Raw genomic sequence first — 22,375 nt, forward strand, 5'->3', positions numbered from 1 at the left:
CTGGTAGAGGCAGAGATAGAGATAGAGCGGGGCCTGGCAGAGATAGAGCGGGGCCTGGCAGAGATAGAGCGGGGCCTGGCAGAGGCAGAGATAGAGCGGGCCTGGCAGAGGCAGAGCCGAGTCAGAGGCAAAGTGGGGCCTGGCAGGGGCAGCGGCAGAGCCGAGCCAGAGGCAGAGCGGGGCCTGGCAGGGGCAGAAACAGAGCGGTGCGGGCAGGGGCAGAAACAGAGCGGGACTGGCAGGGGCAGGGGCAGAGGCAGAAACAGAGCGGGCCTGGCAGGGGCAGAGGCAGAGCGGGGCCTGGCAGGGGCAGAGGCAGAAACAGAGCGGGCCTGGCAGGGACAGAGACAGAGCGGGGCCTGGCAGGGACAGAGGCAGAGACAGAGCGGGGCCTGGCAGGGACAGAGGCAGAGACAGAGCGGGGCCTGGCAGGGACAGAGGCAGAGACAGAGCGGGGCCTGGCAGGGACAGAGGCAGAGACAGAGCGGGGCCTGGCAGGGACAGAGGCAGAGACAGAGCGGGGCCTGGCAGGGACAGAGGCAGAGACAGAGCGGGGCCTGGCAGGGACAGAGGCAGAGACAGAGCGGGGCCTGGCAGGGACAGAGGCAGAGACAGAGACAGAGCGGGGCCTGGCAGGGACAGAGGCAGAGACAGAGCGGGGCCTGGCAGGGACAGAGGCAGAGACAGAGACAGAGCGGGGCCTGGCAGGGACAGAGGCAGAGACAGAGACAGAGCGGGGCCTGGCAGGGACAGAGGCAGAGACAGAGACAGAGCGGGGCCTGGCAGGGACAGAGGCAGAGACAGAGACAGAGCGGGGCCTGGCAGGGACAGAGGCAGAGACAGAGCGGGGCCTGGCAGGGACAGAGGCAGAGACAGAGACAGAGCGGGGCCTGGCAGGGACAGAGGCAGAGACAGAGACAGAGCGGGGCCTGGCAGGGACAGAGGCAGAGACAGAGACAGAGCGGGGCCTGGCAGGGACAGAGGCAGAGACAGAGACAGAGCGGGACCTGGCAGGGACAGAGGCAGAGACAGAGACAGAGCGGGGCCTGGCAGGGACAGAGGCAGAGACAGAGACAGAGCGGGGCCTGGCAGGGACAGAGGCAGAGACAGAGACAGAGCGGGGCCTGGCAGGGGCAGAGGCAGAGACAGAGACAGAGCGGGGCCTGGCAGGGGCAGAGACAGAGACAGAGCGGGGCCTGGCAGAGGCAGAGGCAGAGACAGAGCGGGGCCTAGCAGGGACAGAGGCAGAAACAGAGCGGGGCCTGGCAGGGACAGAGGCAGAAACAGAGCGGGGCCTGGCAGGGACAGAGGCAGAAACAGAGCGGGGCCTGGCAGGGACAGAGGCAGAAACAGAGCGGGGCCTGGCAGGGACAGAGGCAGAAACAGAGCGGGGCCTGGCAGGGACAGAGGCAGAAACAGAGCGGGGCCTGGCAGGGACAGAGGCAGAAACAGAGCGGGGCCTGGCAGGGACAGAGGCAGAAACAGAGCGGGGCCTGGCAGGGACAGAGGCAGAAACAGAGCGGGGCCTGGCAGGGACAGAGGCAGAAACAGAGCGGGGCCTGGCAGGGACAGAGGCAGAAACAGAGCGGGGCCTGGCAGGGACAGAGGCAGAAACAGAGCGGGGCCTGGCAGGGACAGAGGCAGAAACAGAGCGGGGCCTGGCAGGGACAGAGGCAGAAACAGAGCGGGGCCTGGCAGGGACAGAGGCAGAAACAGAGCGGGGCCTGGCAGGGACAGAGGCAGAAACAGAGCGGGGCCTGGCAGGGACAGAGGCAGAAACAGAGCGGGGCCTGGCAGGGACAGAGGCAGAAACAGAGCGGGCCTGGCAGGGACAGAGGCAGAAACAGAGCGGGGCCTGGCAGGGACAGAGGCAGAAACAGAGCGGGGCCTGGCAGGGACAGAGGCAGAAACAGAGCGGGCCTGGCAGGGACAGAGGCAGAGACAGAGACAGAGCGGGGCCTGGCAGGGACAGAGGCAGAGGCAGAGACAGAGCGGGGCCTGGCAGGGACAGAGGCAGAGACAGAGCGGGGCCTGGCAGGGACAGAGGCAGAGACAGAGACAGAGCGGGGCCTGGCAGGGACAGAGGCAGAGACAGAGACAGAGCGGGGCCTGGCAGGGACAGAGGCAGAGACAGAGACAGAGCGGGGCCTGGCAGGGACAGAGGCAGAGACAGAGACAGAGCGGGGCCTGGCAGGGACAGAGGCAGAGACAGAGACAGAGCGGGGCCTGGCAGAGGCAGAGGCAGAGACAGAGCGGGGCCTAGCAGGGACAGAGGCAGAAACAGAGCGGGGCCTGGCAGGGACAGAGGCAGAAACAGAGCGGGGCCTGGCAGGGACAGAGGCAGAAACAGAGCGGGGCTTGGCAGGGACAGAGGCAGAAACAGAGCGGGGCCTGGCAGGGACAGAGGCAGAAACAGAGCGGGCCTGGCAGGGACAGAGGCAGAAACAGAGCGGGCCTGGCAGGGACAGAGGCAGAAACAGAGCGGGGCCTGGCAGGGACAGAGGCAGAAACAGAGCGGGCCTGGCAGGGACAGAGGCAGAGACAGAGACAGAGCGGGGCCTGGCAGGGACAGAGGCAGAGACAGAGACAGAGCGGGGCCTGGCAGGGACAGAGGCAGAGACAGAGACAGAGCGGGGCCTGGCAGGGACAGAGGCAGAGACAGAGACAGAGCGGGGCCTGGCAGGGACAGAGGCAGAGACAGAGACAGAGCGGGGCCTGGCAGGGACAGAGACAGAGACAGAGCGGGGCCTGGCAGGGACAGAGGCAGAGACAGAGCGGGGCCTGGCAGGGACAGAGGCAGAGACAGAGCGGGGCCTGGCAGGGACAGAGGCAGAGACAGAGCGGGGCCTGGCAGGGACAGAGGCAGAGACAGAGCGGGGCCTGGCAGGGACAGAGGCAGAGACAGAGCGGGGCCTGGCAGGGACAGAGGCAGAGACAGAGCGGGGCCTGGCAGGGACAGAGGCAGAGACAGAGACAGAGCGGGGCCTGGCAGGGACAGAGGCAGAGACAGAGACAGAGCGGGGCCTGGCAGAGGCAGAGGCAGAGACAGAGCGGGGCCTAGCAGGGACAGAGGCAGAAACAGAGCGGGGCCTGGCAGGGACAGAGGCAGAAACAGAGCGGGGCCTGGCAGGGACAGAGGCAGAAACAGAGCGGGGCCTGGCAGGGACAGAGGCAGAAACAGAGCGGGGCCTGGCAGGGACAGAGGCAGAAACAGAGCGGGGCCTGGCAGGGACAGAGGCAGAAACAGAGCGGGCCTGGCAGGGACAGAGGCAGAAACAGAGCGGGGCCTGGCAGGGACAGAGGCAGAAACAGAGCGGGGCCTGGCAGGGACAGAGGCAGAAACAGAGCGGGGCCTGGCAGGGACAGAGGCAGAAACAGAGCGGGGCCTGGCAGGGACAGAGGCAGAAACAGAGCGGGGCCTGGCAGGGACAGAGGCAGAAACAGAGCGGGGCCTGGCAGGGACAGAGGCAGAAACAGAGCGGGGCCTGGCAGGGACAGAGGCAGAAACAGAGCGGGGCCTGGCAGGGACAGAGGCAGAAACAGAGCGGGGCCTGGCAGGGACAGAGGCAGAAACAGAGCGGGGCCTGGCAGGGACAGAGGCAGAAACAGAGCGGGGCCTGGCAGGGACAGAGGCAGAAACAGAGCGGGGCCTGGCAGGGACAGAGGCAGAAACAGAGCGGGGCCTGGCAGGGACAGAGGCAGAAACAGAGCGGGGCCTGGCAGGGACAGAGGCAGAAACAGAGCGGGGCCTGGCAGGGACAGAGGCAGAGGCAGAGACAGAGCGGGGCCTGGCAGGGACAGAGGCAGAGGCAGAGACAGAGCGGGGCCTGGCAGGGACAGAGGCAGAGACAGAGCGGGGCCTGGCAGGGGCAGAGGCAGAGACAGAGACAGAGCGGGGCCTGGCAGGGACAGAGGCAGAGACAGAGACAGAGCGGGGCCTGGCAGGGACAGAGGCAGAGACAGAGACAGAGCGGGGCCTGGCAGAGGCAGAGGCAGAGACAGAGCGGGGCCTAGCAGGGACAGAGGCAGAAACAGAGCGGGGCCTGGCAGGGACAGAGGCAGAAACAGAGCGGGGCCTGGCAGGGACAGAGGCAGAAACAGAGCGGGGCTTGGCAGGGACAGAGGCAGAAACAGAGCGGGGCCTGGCAGAGACAGAGGCAGAAACAGAGCGGGCCTGGCAGGGACAGAGGCAGAAACAGAGCGGGGCCTGGCAGGGACAGAGGCAGAAACAGAGCGGGGCCTGGCAGGGACAGAGGCAGAAACAGAGCGGGGCCTGGCAGGGACAGAGGCAGAAACAGAGCGGGGCCTGGCAGGGACAGAGGCAGAAACAGAGCGGGGCCTGGCAGGGACAGAGGCAGAAACAGAGCGGGGCCTGGCAGGGACAGAGGCAGAAACAGAGCGGGGCCTGGCAGGGACAGAGGCAGAAACAGAGCGGGGCCTGGCAGGGACAGAGGCAGAAACAGAGCGGGGCCTGGCAGGGACAGAGGCAGAAACAGAGCGGGGCCTGGCAGGGACAGAGGCAGAAACAGAGCGGGGCCTGGCAGGGACAGAGGCAGAAACAGAGCGGGGCCTGGCAGGGACAGAGGCAGAAACAGAGCGGGGCCTGGCAGGGACAGAGGCAGAAACAGAGCGGGGCCTGGCAGGGACAGAGGCAGAAACAGAGCGGGCCTGGCAGGGACAGAGGCAGAAACAGAGCGGGGCCTGGCAGGGACAGAGGCAGAAACAGAGCGGGGCCTGGCAGGGACAGAGGCAGAAACAGAGCGGGGCCTGGCAGGGACAGAGGCAGAAACAGAGCGGGCCTGGCAGGGACAGAGGCAGAAACAGAGCGGGGCCTGGCAGGGACAGAGGCAGAAACAGAGCGGGGCCTGGCAGGGACAGAGGCAGAAACAGAGCGGGGCCTGGCAGGGACAGAGGCAGAAACAGAGCGGGGCCTGGCAGGGACAGAGGCAGAAACAGAGCGGGGCCTGGCAGGGACAGAGGCAGAAACAGAGCGGGCCTGGCAGGGACAGAGGCAGAAACAGAGCGGGGCCTGGCAGGGACAGAGGCAGAAACAGAGCGGGGCCTGGCAGGGACAGAGGCAGAAACAGAGCGGGCCTGGCAGGACCACAGCAGGAGTGAAAAATCCAACTTTAGGATCCAATAGAAGGAGTAGCAATGCACTGGTAAGTATAAGAAGTTGTCCATCAACAGGCAAAGTAGGGCAGTTGGAGGGTGGGTCATTAGTTGTGTGGCCTGCACAAGTCATGGGCTCGCACTCGACCACTACTGGGAACCAAACACCCCATTGTAGTGCTTGGCTCTCATAGGGCAGCATTGCTAAGCAGTCCAAGGCTTATTCAAGGGAAATGGTGTGAGCTAGTAATCACCATTCAGGAGCACACAAGAATATCACTCAATAAGTGATTGTGCAGACTGTGTTTTTCTTTCTGATAAAAATAAAAGTATATTTATTACACACACACAAACACACACTACTCAATACTATGTGACAATCTACAAATATACACAATTTGATGGAATTACTTTTGGATGACACTGTGTTATCATTCTGGTCTCTCCCGAGGGGAGACATAAACCAACAACCTACATGGCAGAATATTTACTTGTAGTCTAATACAATATTTGACTGTAACTTGGGAGTGAGAGCTCCTGATGGGGGCAATAAAGTACATCTACTTTCATCACTGGTGGCTGTCAGACTCATTATTCAATGAAGCATTAACATGGAACAGGTCTAAGCAGGCTAGAGTGGTTGGTGTTGCTAGGATTAATCTCAGTAGGATCTACGCAGTCTACCCACACCCCTAAAGGGTGTGGGCCAAGGATCATCATAATCCATATTGAATTACTCAACATAAAAATAATGCACCATTGACAGTCCCAAAAGGGCATCACTAGGTTATTAATCATGATGTAATACAATCTTTCACCCCTAGAGGGTGTCTTTACCTTTTTCACATTTAGCATAACATGCTACCATTTGAACCATGGTCCCGGACGGACTTCACTACTGTGAAAACACCTTTAATAACAGCCTTTCTCCCCTAGGAGGTGTTCACCATTATAACAATCCTGTTAATATCTTTCAGGCCACAATGACTGCAGCCATGATCTTTGCCCCTAGAAGGCACAGCTTCAGAACTCCAGAACAGAAGTTCCAGCTGGGGCTTGGGTTAAAACATACTGGAGCCCTGGGGGGTTATCATTTTCAAGTTCCTCCCTGTCAGGGATGGAGTCGGGCCTCTCACCTTAGAGGGGGAGCGACGGCGCTCCCTCATTACTGCATTTTCCTTGCTGGGGGATGCATGACAGCGCTTCCCAACTCTGCTCTTCCTTGGGGGCAGCCCCACGGCGAACCCAGGGAGCAACATTGGAATTGGCAGTGGAGGTCTACGCGCTTTGTCCCCGGGCCTCCCTAGGGGTTAAAAGGTCACATACATTCCCACAGAGATATCTTGTGTCCCCATGGGCAGACTTCAATGATCGTGGTGTCATTTCACTCCTGGTAGTGAGTCCTTGCCACGAGGAGCATTTTTTGCAGGCTTCCTGGCCTAGAAGGCTCCCAACTTGGTTAGGGCCCGCGCCATCCTTTCCTCTGGGTCCCTTCTTTTAATCTGGGCAGCGTACTCTCCTTGAGCTAGATCCTGGTATTTCCCCCAGCTAATCCTCAGGGGTGCAAGGGGACTAGCTTACCTGGCCCAGTTATGCCCCTCTCTGGGACTGAAGTCATTCAGGGGCAGAGTCCTTGCCACAGGGGGCAGTCAGAGGGTTCTTCTTTCAAGTTGCCCATGACAACAGTCTTCAGTCCCAGTGTCCTGCAGGAAAGCACAGCCAAGAAAGCGAGTCCTCCCCTGTGCAAGACCATTTAAGTGGGGGCAGAAGTGTCCAGATATGCCACATCACTTCTCCACCCCGGTCCTGCACAGCCTTCTGGGATAGCTTAACATGACATCGTCCAGGAGTTGGTTGCCACATCTGCTCTGAGTGACTCAGCACCTTCTCCCGGACATTCCTTCCAAGGCCCTTCAAGCCCAGTTCCTGGTACCGAATGACAGCTGGTTGACTGATGCAAAGCCCTGATCGGGCAGCTGGACAGAGCAATACTGGGCCCTTATCTTGAGCTGAGTTAGAGAAAGATTACGTTCCTGGACGACCCATAAACTGTAAAGATATGCTTTTGTAATCTACTACATAATTATTTTCATATAGGTAACAGTGTACATTGGAGCAACTCTGGAGTCTGTAAACCCTAGGGAACTGTAGTTGCGCCCCAGGCCATCCTTTCCCATTGATATTTAATGGAGTGCCTCTACAATGAAAAGACAGTAAGCATACTGACTATCACTCACATGTGTACACCCATCTCATAAGGCCTACTCCAGGTCACCACCCACTCTGCACAATCCCTTCTGCACCAGGTTATCCAAACATAGTTTTCGGACTGCGCATGCCAGGAATCCTCTCTACACAGCCCTCACATGGGTGTGCACGCATGTTCACACATGAGCACGTGTAACCAGCCCTGGGCCTCCTACCCTTGCTGCCCCACAGCAGCCTTTACTTAACAAGGCTGCACCGGCAGCAAACAAAAACGGGCAGTCCATTTTGCTATGAGTTTACTGTGGGGGGAGTCCCAAACTATGAGACTCCCTCACAGTAAATGGTCAAAAAACAGATGTTCCAAAAGCGAAAAATCAGGGAAAACCAGATAGTCAGAACCATCCTCTCACAAGGGTGATCAGTCTCTGAATCAGGCAGCAACTGCTATTGTTGCTCAGTTACCGAAAAAGACCCAAGTTCTGCTCAACCAGAGCACATGATCAAATACTACTAATATACTGCATCAAACACCCTGAAATAGACCACAAGCAAATATTCCCAATTACTCAACCATCACTGTGCCCCACATATTCTTAAAGCTTATTTTGCTCACCCAGCAGTGGCCAGTCCAATTCTTTCCATGATGACTCTGCGAGCTTTGTCTGTCCATTCTTCATCCTCAGCCCATGGACCTACAGAAGTGAAAATACGGTCTGGTTTCAGATAAAGTATATTTTTCCAATTTCTCATTTAACCACACATTCCCAAACAGATTAGCCGAAACAATTCCTATGCCATTTCAACCTGTAGTACTGAAAGCTAGGGTTTAATATCAAACCTTGTTTACAGAATATAATTACCATTATAAACCGCAAATATAGGCACTAAACTCCACAAGAAGCAGTTTAGCTTCAGTTCAGAATGTTTCTAAACATGCAACCTTTTTATTGAGGCCATCACAAGCATGATTTTGGAACTCATGATTTTAAATCCTGACATATAATTGGCAAGACCCACCATCAAGAAAGCGGTGTCCACTGATGATAGAAAGGGGTTAGTATGGCATTCACTGAGGTAGCATGCCCCATTACTTTGTCCACTGAAGTAGCAGGAACCCTATGAAGAGTAACAAGTGCTAGTTTCTTGGTTTCGATTGTCCAATTGTTTTCACTAGGACATAGTTTGACAGAATTTGTCCTGTAACCTAATGCACCAGCTGAAGTTGTGCATTCACCCAGCCAAATTAAGAGCACCCCCGATTATTTGTCATGTTTAAAATGTTGGTTACTGAAGGTGCAAGAGGCTAGGTGGAAATACTGTTAATTGACTACCGTTGTCAAAAGCTTCACAAATAAAGGAATTCCTAAAATTAATTAATTGTACTGCAACTTTCACCAACCCTTTTGGAGCATGTCAGGTGGAAAACTATACTACACTCTTATGACCCCAAAACATCTAAAATGACAAAAAAGTGAGAATGTTCAGAAAATACTCATTCAATTGGTACAAACACCAAGGAGTGTACCCACTTTGCATTTTTACTAACAATGAGATGGGTGTTTCAGGGCGGTCACAAAAGCATGTGACTGTACTCCTCATGCTCATAAATGCTTTTGTGAATCATCCCCATAATATGTCTCTGGGGATTTTCTCTTGTCCCCAATTCATTTCAAACTTGGAGAGCAATTCTGTCCGATTCAACCCCCTCTTGACAAAATCCACGCGTTTCCCTGTCAGAACCATGTCCACTTTCCTCACCCTATCAAGCACTGTTCTTTCTTTACAAATGATTGTTCTAATGCTGTTCAGAAACACCATTACTGCAAGGTTAGGTATCTGATTTATAAAACATATGAAAATACTCAACTAACAATGCATTTGCTGTCTAGGTGTTTAACTGCCAGTATTGCTCTCTTCCTATACCTTATATGGCACAACCCACTAATAGAAACTGACAGTAGAAGTCTACACACGCACACCTGTCATCACATAACATTTTATACATAAAAAATGTGACAGAGCCAATCAGATTACCTTCTCCCTCTTACAGTATGGAACATCTTGGACAAGAAACTCTGCAGTGTTCTCGAGTTCAGAGGTGTGATTACTAAAATCAATCCTTCCATAACCCCCAAAGTCTAAGCATTCTAAAGAAACTAGCTTTAGTTGCACCTCAATACCACCAAGCCTCCAAACTCTATAAAATCATTCAAGAACAGACTACCAACTTCATACAAAAGTCTCAAAAGAAGTGGTTCGCCTCCTGCCTTAAGGAAGGATATATCCATCTAGATGAGAAAAACTGGTCCCATATATGGAAACGTGACTAACCTCAAAATCTCGCCCATCATCTCACAGTGTAGATACTGGCTGCTACACAGATCCTTCTGGACCCCAGACAAACTCTTTAGAGTGGTCTATAAAACTCAGACAAATTCTGGAACTGTTTACCTGAGATCAGAGACCTTGAACACAAACTATTTTCTTGTCCACTCAGACTGGGAAGTTATCAATAAAACCATAAAACAACATTTTTCACTGTAAGGTAACTTTCGACCACATCCTCACATGCTTAGGCCTCTAGATTATTTCTACCCCTCTTCCCCCAACTTAACAAATCAGACAACCTTCTATTGAACCTACTACTCATTAAAAGGCAACATGACCTCTGGACGCTTATACCATTTAACCATTTTCCATCCACTACCGGGTTCCTGGAATATGACCCCACCTCCTCAATACCTCCTCTTTCACTATTCCTCTTCCTATCTTAAACTTTCCTCTCCACTCTTTTCTCTTTTCACATGGGTAGTATATCACCACCAAATCATGAGAGCTAACTATGGCAACTATGTTAGCCAATTAATTTTGCTGATGTGATCTTTGATGCCTACATATTGTCATCTATGTAATCTGCAAATTATTTTTATTGGCTTCTCATTTAACATATGTAATACATTTTCGTAAATTTTTTTCTTACTTCTCACATCTTTTTCTTTAGTACATTTCTGTAATGTTTCTACAGAAAAATATTTAACATACTAAAAAATGCTCAACTAACAAATAAAACACTTTTTCTTGCTAACAGGACTACATTTTGTTTGCAAGAGTAGCTTAGAGTGGCAAGTACTTATTTAGGTGTGCCTGAAAGTAATCCTCACCATGATCTATAGGGTAGACCTTCAGTCCATCAAGCTCAAATAGTCTTCCCTTGATAGGTACATAGCTGACAAAATGAAATGCCTCCATTGTTCGCACTGCACTAATGCCATTCTGCTTCTCTGGTAGGTGGCGAGGCTCTGGCCTGTAAAGTACACAGTAAAGGTATAACGTAAATCCAACAAACAGTGCTTGACAGTTATTTGTTGCACAAAGAATTTAGGTCACACATTCGTGCAGCTAGTGTCTAGGGCTTGACTTCAAATTTTCAAGAGGTGCTTCTGGTTCATACAGTCAACCAACCACTCATCAGTAGAAATGGTACTTTCCTATTGACAGTGATGAGAAGAGTAAATCTGTTCCACAGTCTGGCACCTGAGAAAGACCAGAAGAAACTTAGTGGGTGTCAAAGGAAGAAACATGTAATAGGACAGGAAGTCAATGTCTTTAAAAGGGACATGCCAAGTCTAAGGTATATAGTCCTCATCTTCCATCGAATGGGGTGTATTTTGTGGTTGGGGAGGGTGGGGGGTTAAGCTCATTGTTGTAGGTAATGTACCCTTTTATGTGTACTTACCAGTGATTTTGGTGTTATGACACTACATTGCTAGCATTTGGGACTCCTAGGCAGTGCAAAGCCGGTAAAACAGCCTAGCTACCAAATAGCCCACACTGCATGAGCTGTTTCTTTTAAAACATTGTAACCTGAGAGTATTTGAGTTTCAGAACGCCTGCTACAGGGTGCACACTAAACCGGGACAGTGGCATAGAACAGACTAAAAAAATAAAATAAAAAAAAACACATGCTGTCCTCTGGCCTGTAAAATTAGCCACTTTGACATCCTAATACTAAACATTACATTCGGTAAGTAACTTGATAAAAAACCTTGAATTACCAAGGAAGAGCATAATGCTCAGGTGTAACATTTAAGGTGAAAAAAAAGGGATGATATGAGTGTCATGTTTTCAGTTAATCTTCCCACAATTACAGTGTAAGTGTAAGGAAATGCCTCCTTGGCATGGTTACCCCCTGACTTTTTGCCTTTGCTGATGCTATGTTTTGCTAACCAGGCCCCAGCACCAGTGTTCTTACCCTAACCTGTACTTTTGTTCACACAATTAGCACACCCTGGCATCCAGGTAAGTCCCTTGTAACTGGTACCCCTGGTACCAAGGGCCCTGATGCCAGGGAAGGTCTCTAAGGGCTGCAGCATATCTTATGCCACCCTGGGGACCCCTCACTCAGCACAGACACACTGCTTGCCAGCTTGTGTGTGCTGGTGAGGACAAAACGAGTAAGTCGACATGGCACTCCCCTCAGGGTGCCATGCCAACCTCACACTGCCTATGCAGTATAGATAAGTCACCCCTCTAGCAGGCCTTACAGCCCTAAGGCAGGGTGCACTATACCATAGGTGAGGGCACCAGTGCATGAGCACTGTGACCCTACAGTGTCTAAGCCAAACCTTAGACATTGTAAGTGCAGGGTAGCCATAAGAGTATATGGTCTGGGAGTCTGTCAAACACGAACTCCACAGCACCATAATGGCTACACTGAAAACTGGGAAGTTTGGTATCAAACTTCTCAGCACAATAAATGCACACTGATGCCAGTGTACATTTTATTGTAACATACACCCCAGAGGGCACCTTAGAGGTGCTCCCTGAAACCTTAACCAACTACCTGTGAAGGCTGACTGGTTTTAGCAGCCTGCCACACTCGAGACATGTTGCTGGCCACATGGGGAGAGTGCCTTTGTCACTCTGTGGCTAGTAACAAAGCCTGCACTGGGTGGAGATGCTTATCACCTCCCCCTTGCAGGAGCTGTAACACCTGGCGGTGAGCCTCAAAGGCTCACCCCCTTTGTTCCAGCACCACAGGGCATTCCAGCTAGTGGAGTTGCCCGCCCCCTCCGGCCACGGCCCCACTTTTGGCGGCAAGGCCGGAGGAGATAATGAGAAAAACAAGGAGGAGTCACTGACCAGTCAGGACAGCCCCTAAGGCAACCTGAGCTGAAGTGACTCTGACTTTTAGGAATCCTCCATCTTGCAGATGGAGGATCCCCCCCAATAGGGATAGGAATGTGACCTCCTCCCCTTGGGAGGAGGCACAAAGAGGGTGTAGCCACCCTCAGGGCTAGTAGCCATTGGCTACTGCCCTCCCTGACCTAAACACACCCCTAAATTCTGTATTTAGGGGCTCCCCTGAACCTAGGAAATCAGATTCCTGAAACCTAAGAAGAAGAGGACTGCTAAGCTGAAAAACCCTGCAGAGAAGACGGAGACACCAACTGCTTTGGCCCCAGCTCTACCGGCCTGTCTCCCCACTTCTAAAAACACTGCTCCAGCGACGCTCTCCCCAGGGACCAGCGACCTCTGAAGCCTCAGAGGACTGCCCTGCATCTAGAAGGACCAAGAACTCCTGAGGACAGCGGCTCTGTTCACCCAAGACTGCAACTTTGTTTCCAAAGAAGCAACTTAAAGACAACAGCATTTCCCGCCAGCAGCGTGAGACTTGCAACTCTGCACCCGATGCCCCCGACTCGACTTGTGGAGAAACAACACTTCAGGGAGGGCGACTCTGAGACTGAGTAACCAAAGTTGTCCCCCCTGAGCCCCCACAGCGACACCTGCCGAGGGAATCCCGAGGCTCCCCCTGTCCGCGACTGCCTGACTCTCAGATCCCGAACCATCTTGTGGGGTGCATTCTTTAGTTTCAGTGGTAAACATGAAAGCAATATGCCCTTAGAGCCCTTCTTTTTTCCTTCGAAAAAGCAAAGGCAAAAATGTGGGTTGTGAAATTTCTCGCTTTCAAAAACTACTTAAAATGCAAGCTACATTCAGATTTGTTTTTCAAAATATCCACATCCCCACATAAGATTTGCTTTCTCTCTGTATCATTTTCACCATTAATGTGTTTTCATTAAATTGGTTAGGTAATTTTAGTGTTTATTTCTCCACTGTGATATATTGGTGATGCTATTTGTACACCACACACATTTTAAATTAAGAAAACATATCCGCTTGTGCCAATCTACCAAGGGTAAGCCCAAGATTCTACATAGGACCCTGCTTTTACTTGTAGGCACTAGGTTGTTAGCATTTGTGGGAAAATACTCAAAGCTCATACGGAGTGTTCAACTTTATGGGATCTCAGCCACAGCATAAATCAGTAAAGTATACAAAATATGATGGATGGAATGCTTGAAATAATCTCAGCCACTGATAATTACTCCGGCCTGCATCCCCATCCATCTTTACTTTGCACAACATGCCACTTTTGTTTGGACCCAGCCATATGCAAATCTGTCTTGACCTTTACCTAATCAAATGGGAAAAGCTCACCCTGAACTGCCTGGCCAGGTCCTCCTTGAATTGGAACACAACCAACCTAGGACCGGTTCTGCCCTACTTAATGCCCATTAGCCAGGTATAGTTTGGTTCCAGGGACACAGTGTGCACAGGGCCCATATTTGGGCATACCCATCCCACTTAGGGTGACAAACCAAAGTGTACAAAATGTGATGAATGGAATGCATGAATTAATCTCAGTCACAGGTAAAAACGTGCACCGCATCTCAGTCAACTGTTATTTTGTACACCATGTCACTTCAGTTTGGACCCAGACATATGCTGCACAAATAGAACAGTGTGGCACGAACTGCCAGGCCAAGTACTCCTTTGACAGGAACACAAACATCCTACGATCTTTGTTTGGGCAGAAACGTTTTCTTCAGTCGTCTGTAAAAATGTGTACCCCTGCCCTAAGTGTTCAGCTATACTGTCATCCAGATTACTCATGCTGATTTTTATTGTCACAGGAGAAGACCGATCATGCGTGTGCGGCATGACAATCCTGTCTCACGGATTGCAGTCTTGTTGGATCAGAAGGGGCACCCAAAGTGCTACCCTCATAGTGATGTAAGGCTACCGACTTCACCAGGAGTTAAGCAGCAGGAGCGGAGAGATAGCAGCATACAGTGTAGTGATCAGTAGTGGTGAACAGGAACTTTTTACCCTGTGTCACTGAAGTGAGGCCTACAGACTCACTCATCTATTTAAAGGTTTCCCTGTTGTGTGCTTAATCTAGTCTTTGACCAGATCAGGTTTAATGTGGAGTGCTGGGCAGTGGAGGAGGAGTGACTCCATTGTAGATGGTGGCTGTTTTGTGAAGTGCTACCAGCCGTCCCAGGCTTTTGGATGCTGAACAACTGCAGGACGAGTCATCTTTGCTGCAACTATCAGGGACAGCAGGCAGGCCGGCAGGGTTGGCGCCAAGTCAGTCGCTGCTCCTCAGTTCTTGCAGCTCTTCGGTGTCCTCCTTCTTAAGTCATGTGAATCTGCTTTCCTGGTGCAAGGGATTCCCCTAACTACTAGATTTAGGGGTGTTACAGGGAGTGAAGGGCAGTAGACAATGGGCTTCTTAACCTTGGGGTCACTACACCTCCTGTATGACTACTTCCTGTGGAAAGTGGGCATAACCTTATCCCAGAATTCCAAATTCTGCCATCAACATAGCAGAATTTTCCTAGAGTGGGGTACATGAGGCAGCTCTCCTTAGGGGTGTGCCTGCCCTGGGTGTACTTCCACGCTTCTTAGTATAGCTAATTTCCCACCTGTCATGGTTTCAAATGGGCCTCAGGGCATGAGGTGGCATCCTGTACTACTGGGAGATGTTGGGGGTCGCATATCAAAGGCGGCCGGGAAGTCCCTGGCTTTGTTATGCAAATGAACTATTCATCCTGCTGGAGGAGGTGTGAACACCTTCCTCCAGAGCAGGCATTGTTTAAGGCCTCCAAAGGAGTGGGCTCTCACCTTTAGGGGGTCAGAAACTGTCTGTGATAGCAGTCTGTACCAGTCAGTCAGCACAATAGAGGACTAGTAGGTTTCAGGGGTTACCGCTTAGGTACCTTCTGGAAGCATGGTTAATAAATCCATAATTGCAATCGGTGTGGGTTTATAAACATGAGGTGTTTGATATCAAGCACAATAGTTTTCAGTGAAGCCATTATGCAGATGGGAAACTTGTTTTGACCAATGCCCAGCATATACCTTAAGATGGCTTCTCCTGTTTCCTTGTAATGTCTAAGAGTTGACTTAGACATCACAAGGACGTATCTGCTTGTGCGGATATGTCCATATATGTAGTGTAATGCACCCTGCATTAGGGATGTAAGGCATGCGGTAGGGGTGACTTACATATATCGCATGCAGTGTCTTCAAGCATGGCACGCAGGATGCGTGCCATGTCATGTTTTCGCTTTTGTCTGCACCATGTCACGCAGCCTGCAATCGCATTCAGCGAAGGTGTGGTGAGGCGTCCCTTAGGGTGGCACAATAAATGCTGCAGCCCCTAGGGACCCTCTTTAGGGCCAATGCCCTAGGTACCAGGGGTACCAATTACCAAAGACTTGCAGGGGTGCTAAAGGTATTGGCAATTGGGAAATAATTGCACAGTTTTAAGGAAAGAGATCTGGCACTGAGGTTCTGATTAGCAGGAACCCAGTGCACTTCAGTCAAAATCTCATCAAATACCAGACAAAAAGTGGGGGTGATCATGTCAAAAGGAATACTTTTCTACTTCAGTTTATGTATGCTTGAAAGGAAGAATACACTACATAAGAGATGTAGTGCATGTGTAGATAAAACATATTCTCAATGTGAGTGTGCTTGCATGGAGTACAATACATGAAAAGTGAAGGGTTGTGCAGTGCACAATGAGTGTTTATTGACAGCATTTGCAACACTGATTAAAGGTAGAAAAGCTTCAGTGCGCACAGAATAAGTGTGTGTGTACTGAAAGCATGTGTACACGTAAGGGTACAATGCATGGAGGAACGGTGCTGACCCAAAAGTGTGCTATTAAAGTACAACGAGCAAGGGTGCCTGCAATGGTACATTTTTTGGAGGACCCTGGGTTCCATTTTAAGAAGCCCAAGTCTGTCTGGTGAAGATAGGACTAGGTGAGGTTCCCCCCCCCACCCCCCCAGACATATCTGTGGATTGCTGCATTTGTTTGAGCTACATGGGGACGTACTGGGGAAAAAGATGAGCCTCCTTTCACATTCCAAACAAATGCAATTTGATTCAGTGATGGATGTCAAGGAAGGGGCCTGGACATCTCGGGAAGGGAGACGGGGCTGATAAGGGATTCATAAAGAGTAGGGCTGTAGGTCTGGTTCTAACACTTTAAGGCACATATTACTGTGACTAACATTGAGGTATAAACTATGGTCACTCCCATGAATTAAGTTGTGGGCAACCAGCTTTGGAGTCATGCCTACTGTGACAGACCTCTTTCATGAAGGAAGATGGAAAGGAGAAGTGACCACTTCAAAAGAAGCAAAACCTCAAAATAAAACTTAAAAGACCCAGAACCTACATCACATTTGGTGACTGGAAAAGAACTATAAGGAGAGGTTGAGACCCCAAAAATCTGTCGTCTTCCAAGCAGCCAGACGGGCTGAGTGAGAATGGGAAGCTCTGCAAGACTTCTACCTGTGACCAAGACTTGGGGCCAAGGCCTGCTACTCTCCCTACTGGGTGAGGGGACATCACACAGAGAAACCAAAACCACCTGACCTAGAGCCTGGAGCACCAGCACCCGACTGCTTGCCAAAACCAATGTGCCCTTTGAGAAAAAGGAGAGCATTATCGGGAGCAAGATCCAGTGGGAAGCCCTACCATAAGGACTCCCTGTACGAGGTGTGAGGATTCAACTGTGCATTCATCAGGCCGCAGCTCCGTGTGCAAGACTCTTTTGGTGACCCCATGTATGCCAGGAGCGGGTTTACATAAACTGAGCCATGTGATGACTGCCATGCTGGTCTTACCCATACTGCCACGCTGCTGTGACCCAGTATGCTAGAGGAGGCTACCGATAATGTACCATTTCAAGGTGTGACAAGGCCTGTGACCATCTGGGGTGGGGCGCTAAGACCCGAAGAGTGTGCGCTCATATGCCCACTGTACAATGGCAACCCAGTCTACCAGGAGGGAGCTTTTAAGACTACTACCCAAAGGAGAGACTGAGGCACTGACTCATGGACTGGACCTGCACTCCGAGGGAACTGCCTCGGACTCACTGCCAGAGGCGCTGCAGACGATGTTGCATCCTCCGGGCTCCAGTCATGAGCTGAAGGAATGATTAACTCCCTAACTCCACCCAACTCTCTACACCCCCAAGCCTGTTGAGAACAGTTAACACAGTGTCTTCACGAGTAGGGAGCCGCTCTGATACCTGAGAGACCTCCGAGAGGGCTGCTCAGGAGAGTGTCTGCCTTGGCAAGTGCTACCACGTGGGCTGCGAGCAGCCAAATTTCTCTGATTGAGCAGGGCTCACAGGTGCATTTTGAAGGTGCCCGCTGCATTGCTGAAATCCTCTGTGCTGCACGAATGGGTAAGATGTGAACTGAGCCAGCTGGGCCCCAGGGGCCTCCCTGGTAACAGTGCAGCGTCATCATAGACTTTTGAATGAATTTCTAAAGAGTCAAAGGCAAGACTTTTGTGTACAGCCCAATAGTTTGCATTCCCTAATGAAGCCATCAGTGAATGGGAAATAGACCCGAACATGTCACATGAAGGAAAGTGGGATAGGGATTTGCCAGATAACCACTAGAGCCCCGAAATAGTTGGAAATAAAATACTACATTTCTTATGAAAGCAAGTATTTGGCTGGACACCGATACACTGTTTGTACTGTTTGCACTTTGAGTTGTGAGTTATGTTCACACCCTCCTCAAGCTCCCCCATCCACCCACACCATGCCACCGAGAGGGAGCACTGACTGCTTGACCAATGCTACCTCTGTGAATCAAGTGCAGATAGAGTACTTGGTTCTGTTGCTCAGGATTCATAGTAGACTTAGGACATGAGGAGTTAAAGGCTTCATGGACCATGTTTGTGGGCCAGTAGCCCCTGCATTCCCAAAGACCCTCCGAAAAGGGTTTTGACAACCGGTTTTGCCCTACTGCCCAGGTTATTGCAAGTGGCTGAGATTAATTCAAGCACTTAATCCATCCCCTTGTTGTTGCAGTTGCTGCCTTAAGTGTGACCGGTATGCCTAGACATGGATCTTGTGCTAACTGTGCCACTAGAATTGAGCTACACTTGACTGAAGAGCCCAAATTAGGGCGAAACTGGTCCTGGGTTGCTTGTGTTCCTGTTCAAGAAGGACCTGATCTGGCAGTTTGGGCTGGACTGTTCCTATTGGAGCAGATCAAGATTAATTTGCACATGGCTGAGTCCAAACTGAGGTGACCTGGTGGGTGAAAACCCATTGATTGGAACTAGGCCGAGAACAGTTCCCTGCAGCTAAGACTAATTCAAGCACTTCATCCATCACCTAGTTTGAAACAGAAAAAGAAACAGGACTGAGGCCTATCTCTTAACTACCAATCCAGTTTCCTACAAGTAGAGATTATAGTTTTTTTTAAATAATTAATCATGTTCTGTATGTTTCATAAAGGGCTACATGCTGAATGAACAAAATAACAGTCTTCATTCATTCATTTTAAACCATCAAAACAAAGAATGTACATTGCACCAAAGTGTCATTGTTAATTACCAGGCCATTACACTCACCTAGCATGACTGTTATGGGCTTTTGCCAGTTCCGGGGCATTTCCAATTGCATATCCTTTGCTCTTAAAAAGAAAACTGACAAGTTACCAATTGCCTCCAGTTGCAGAAAATAAAAATCAACAAGTTTCAGAGCACTATCAGGCTTAACTAACCCGCTGCCTTTTATCTAGAAAGTGAATTAGCAATAAAGATGCTTTTAAAACGTGTTTTTTATCTTGTCACATTTGCTGTGCGTTTAAGGAGACTGAGGTCAAATGTGAGCTTATGTTTCTTACAAAGTGCTGCTTATTTTATTCTATAGATTGGTATTTACAGAATCCTATACCTTTGCAGTTAGAGAAAGAAAAGTAAACTGAACTGTCATACAATTGTGCTGGGATAAAGTCAGCGTGAAATTAAAGACTGCAGGATGTCAGATTTCTTCATAACAAACATTTAAGTAACTTGTAAATGAGCTGTACAGATAATTCACAATATATTGGAAAACATTTATTTTCGTTCTTACGTGTGATGGTACCCTTTACTAGGCGATTGTGCAAAATATGAAACCTGATTTCCACCCGTTATTTTTTGTATGCTATATAGTTTGATCAGTAAAACTGAACAACAGCGGGAGAGTTGGTGGCCATTTCAATGGAAACACGCTGTCTGTAAATTAAAGTGCCCTCTCACATCATTCTTTAGTAACTTGTTTATTAAAATGTGAGAGTTTTTACACATGAACTGAGAAACATTTCTGCCAGCACCCAGATGAAAATGCAATTAGTGAACCAAGAGGCAATTAGGGGTCATGCTTACCCTTATAATCAGGGCTAGATTTTTATTATGCAGGGAGCAAATGTTTAGTCTATAAAATCAAACAGAGTTTTTGTACAACAGACATGCTGAATTCACATATTTAAAGGTCCAATCATGTATGATATTAAACAAAATGGCGACATGGTGAAAAAAATATTTGCCTAGGATCAAAACATCTGAGACCACTTTATGGGTCTAGCGAATTACAGTTAGGTCAAGTAGATTATTTAAGTGACTAGACTTGTAGGTCTGGTAATATTTTTTTTTTTAAATGTTCAATGTCTATCATAAATCATTTGCACACCTCCAGCACAAATTCAATCTACAAATTGTTGAACTTCCCTCTCTCTCTCTTTTAATAAAAACGTAGGTTTTCAGAACAGGTATACAAGCTGCTTTAGATCTTCTATGTTTACCTGAAAGAAAAGTAAAGGTGCAACTGGGGGGTGGGGGTGCTGGGGAGAGGGCACGATATCAAGTTAAAATACTTTCACTGCTTGGGAGGGTACATGGGAACAAGGTGCAAGAGATCCTAGTAATGAATCAGTCCTGAATCAAGAGCTCATCTGGAAGCCAGGAACCCAAATAGAAGTCCCACAAAGTGCAAATCTCATGGGGGAGAGAGACATGTCAAATAAGGTCAACTGGCGCATCACATCTGACATGGCAGCTAGCTCTTATCAAATCTATAAAAAATTTCATTAAGGAGTGAGGACAACTTTTCTATAGGATCAATATTTCATACCATACCCCACCACAAATGTAATGGAAGGAGCAACTGGAGTCTTCAGGAATGTGCAACTGCTATCATAGCTGCCTTTTGGTATTGTAAGATTGTAACTAAGGTCTTTCCCACAGCCCCCTTGCAACAAGACTAAGGTGTAGTGGCATGGTCACCGCAGTGATGGCCTTTATTTGGGATCCCTCCCCATAGTCCCTCCAGCATGAGTCTGAACTTCTAAACATAGCTTTCAACTGGGATAGGGGTCAAGTAACTTAGTCACTTTTTAGGCTTCAGCCTACCAGACAACTTACAGTGGGACTAAAGCCAGGCCATTGCTTTCCATTGGTCAGCTTTAATGTCACTCATTTGTTTGATTCTTAGTCAGCAGCATGCAATGACCATCTGGTCTGTCCCTCCCCTGGAGCATAACCTCTCTACATGTGTCCTTCCACTGCTCACTTTTAAGGAACTACTTTCTTCAGTTTACTTAACCACTCCATGAGACTGCATGTGTTTTTAAGCTGTCTCCCTCATGCGAGGGCCACTCCCCACTGAGCTAGTATTGCTCTCTCCCGCCTGTGTACTCTTCCCTGACTATTGCTCTTTTTGCCCTGTATGCTAATCCAGTACCAGCGCCACATTACTCTCACCCTCCTGCGATTTAATTTGCCTTTAACCAGTATGCATCTCCCACCGACCTCCTTATTGATTCCCAACTTGCACCCTTCCTTCTTTCATTGCCGCCCACACCCTCCGTAGTGCTCCCCCACCCTATTTTGGGGGAGAAAAGGTTTGTAAACTAAAAAGAGAAAAATGTACAGGTGTCATTTTGTAAGCAGGCTGCATGCGTGGCAATATATGTGCCAGACTACAAAATGACAAGACAGCACCTTTTGTCCCTTTCTTTAGCCATGCTGCACAGCATGCAGGATAATTGCTGAAAAAAAAAAAAAAGATACATTAGGAAAGCCAATCTACACTAAAGGCAAAACCTAGAGGTTTGTGTAAGATAATATATTATATATATATGACACTGTAGGGGCATAGTGCTCATGCACCTATGCCCTCACCTGTGGTATAGTGCACCCTGCCTTAGGGCTGTAAGGCCTGCTAGAGGGGTGACTTACCTATGCCACAGGCAGTGTGAGGTTGGCATGGCACTCTGAGGGGAGTGCCATGTCGACTTAGTCATTTTCTCCCCACCAGCACACACAAGCTGGCAAGCAGTGTGTCTGTGCTGAGTGAGAGGTCCCTAGGGTGGCATAAGACATGCTGCAGCCCTTAGAGACCTTCCTTGGCATCAGGGCCCTTGGTACCAGGGGTACCAGTTACAAGGGACTTACCTAGGTGCCAAGGTTGTGCCAATTGTGGAAACAATGGTACATTTTAGGTGAAAGAACACTGGTGCTGGGGCCTGGTTAGCAGGGTCCCAGCACACTTCTCAGTCAAGTCAGCATCAGTATCAGGCAAAAAGTGGGGGGTAACTGCAACAGGGAGCCATTTCTTTACACATATATATTTTACCGTTACCCTAATGCTGTGTACAGATGAATACCTTTGCCGCCTTGTGGAGACTTTATTCAAGATCTCCTTAGAAATCTGGACATTATAGACCTGTTCTCAACTAAGCATATAGCTATGCTTACTGGGGGGCTGGAGGTCATTGGTAGGGCGATACAGTCATGAAGGTTAAAACTTCTTATGCTAAGTGTCCTCATCTAAAAAAACAGTTCAAGCAGGTGGAGCCATCTGACACAATGGAACTACTGAGGAGATTCTACACATCTGGTA

General features: G+C 49.9%; 1 protein-coding gene across 1 annotated transcript in view; it reads right to left on the bottom strand.

Moving 5' to 3' along the window:
- BAP1 (BRCA1 associated deubiquitinase 1) overlaps positions 1-22,375 on the bottom strand; it is a 174,739-nt gene that overhangs the window by 122,972 nt on the left and 29,392 nt on the right. The window contains exons 6-8 of the mRNA XM_069206738.1: positions 19,063-19,124; positions 10,482-10,624; positions 7,934-8,012 (exon numbers count right to left, since the gene is read on the bottom strand). Coding sequence (XP_069062839.1) covers positions 7,934-8,012; positions 10,482-10,624; positions 19,063-19,124 — 284 coding nt within the window. The remainder of the gene's footprint in view (positions 1-7,933; positions 8,013-10,481; positions 10,625-19,062; positions 19,125-22,375) is intronic.

The sequence above is a fragment of the Pleurodeles waltl genome, chromosome 9, assembly GCF_031143425.1.
Source record: "Pleurodeles waltl isolate 20211129_DDA chromosome 9, aPleWal1.hap1.20221129, whole genome shotgun sequence".
Classification (NCBI taxonomy): domain Eukaryota; kingdom Metazoa; phylum Chordata; class Amphibia; order Caudata; family Salamandridae; genus Pleurodeles; species Pleurodeles waltl.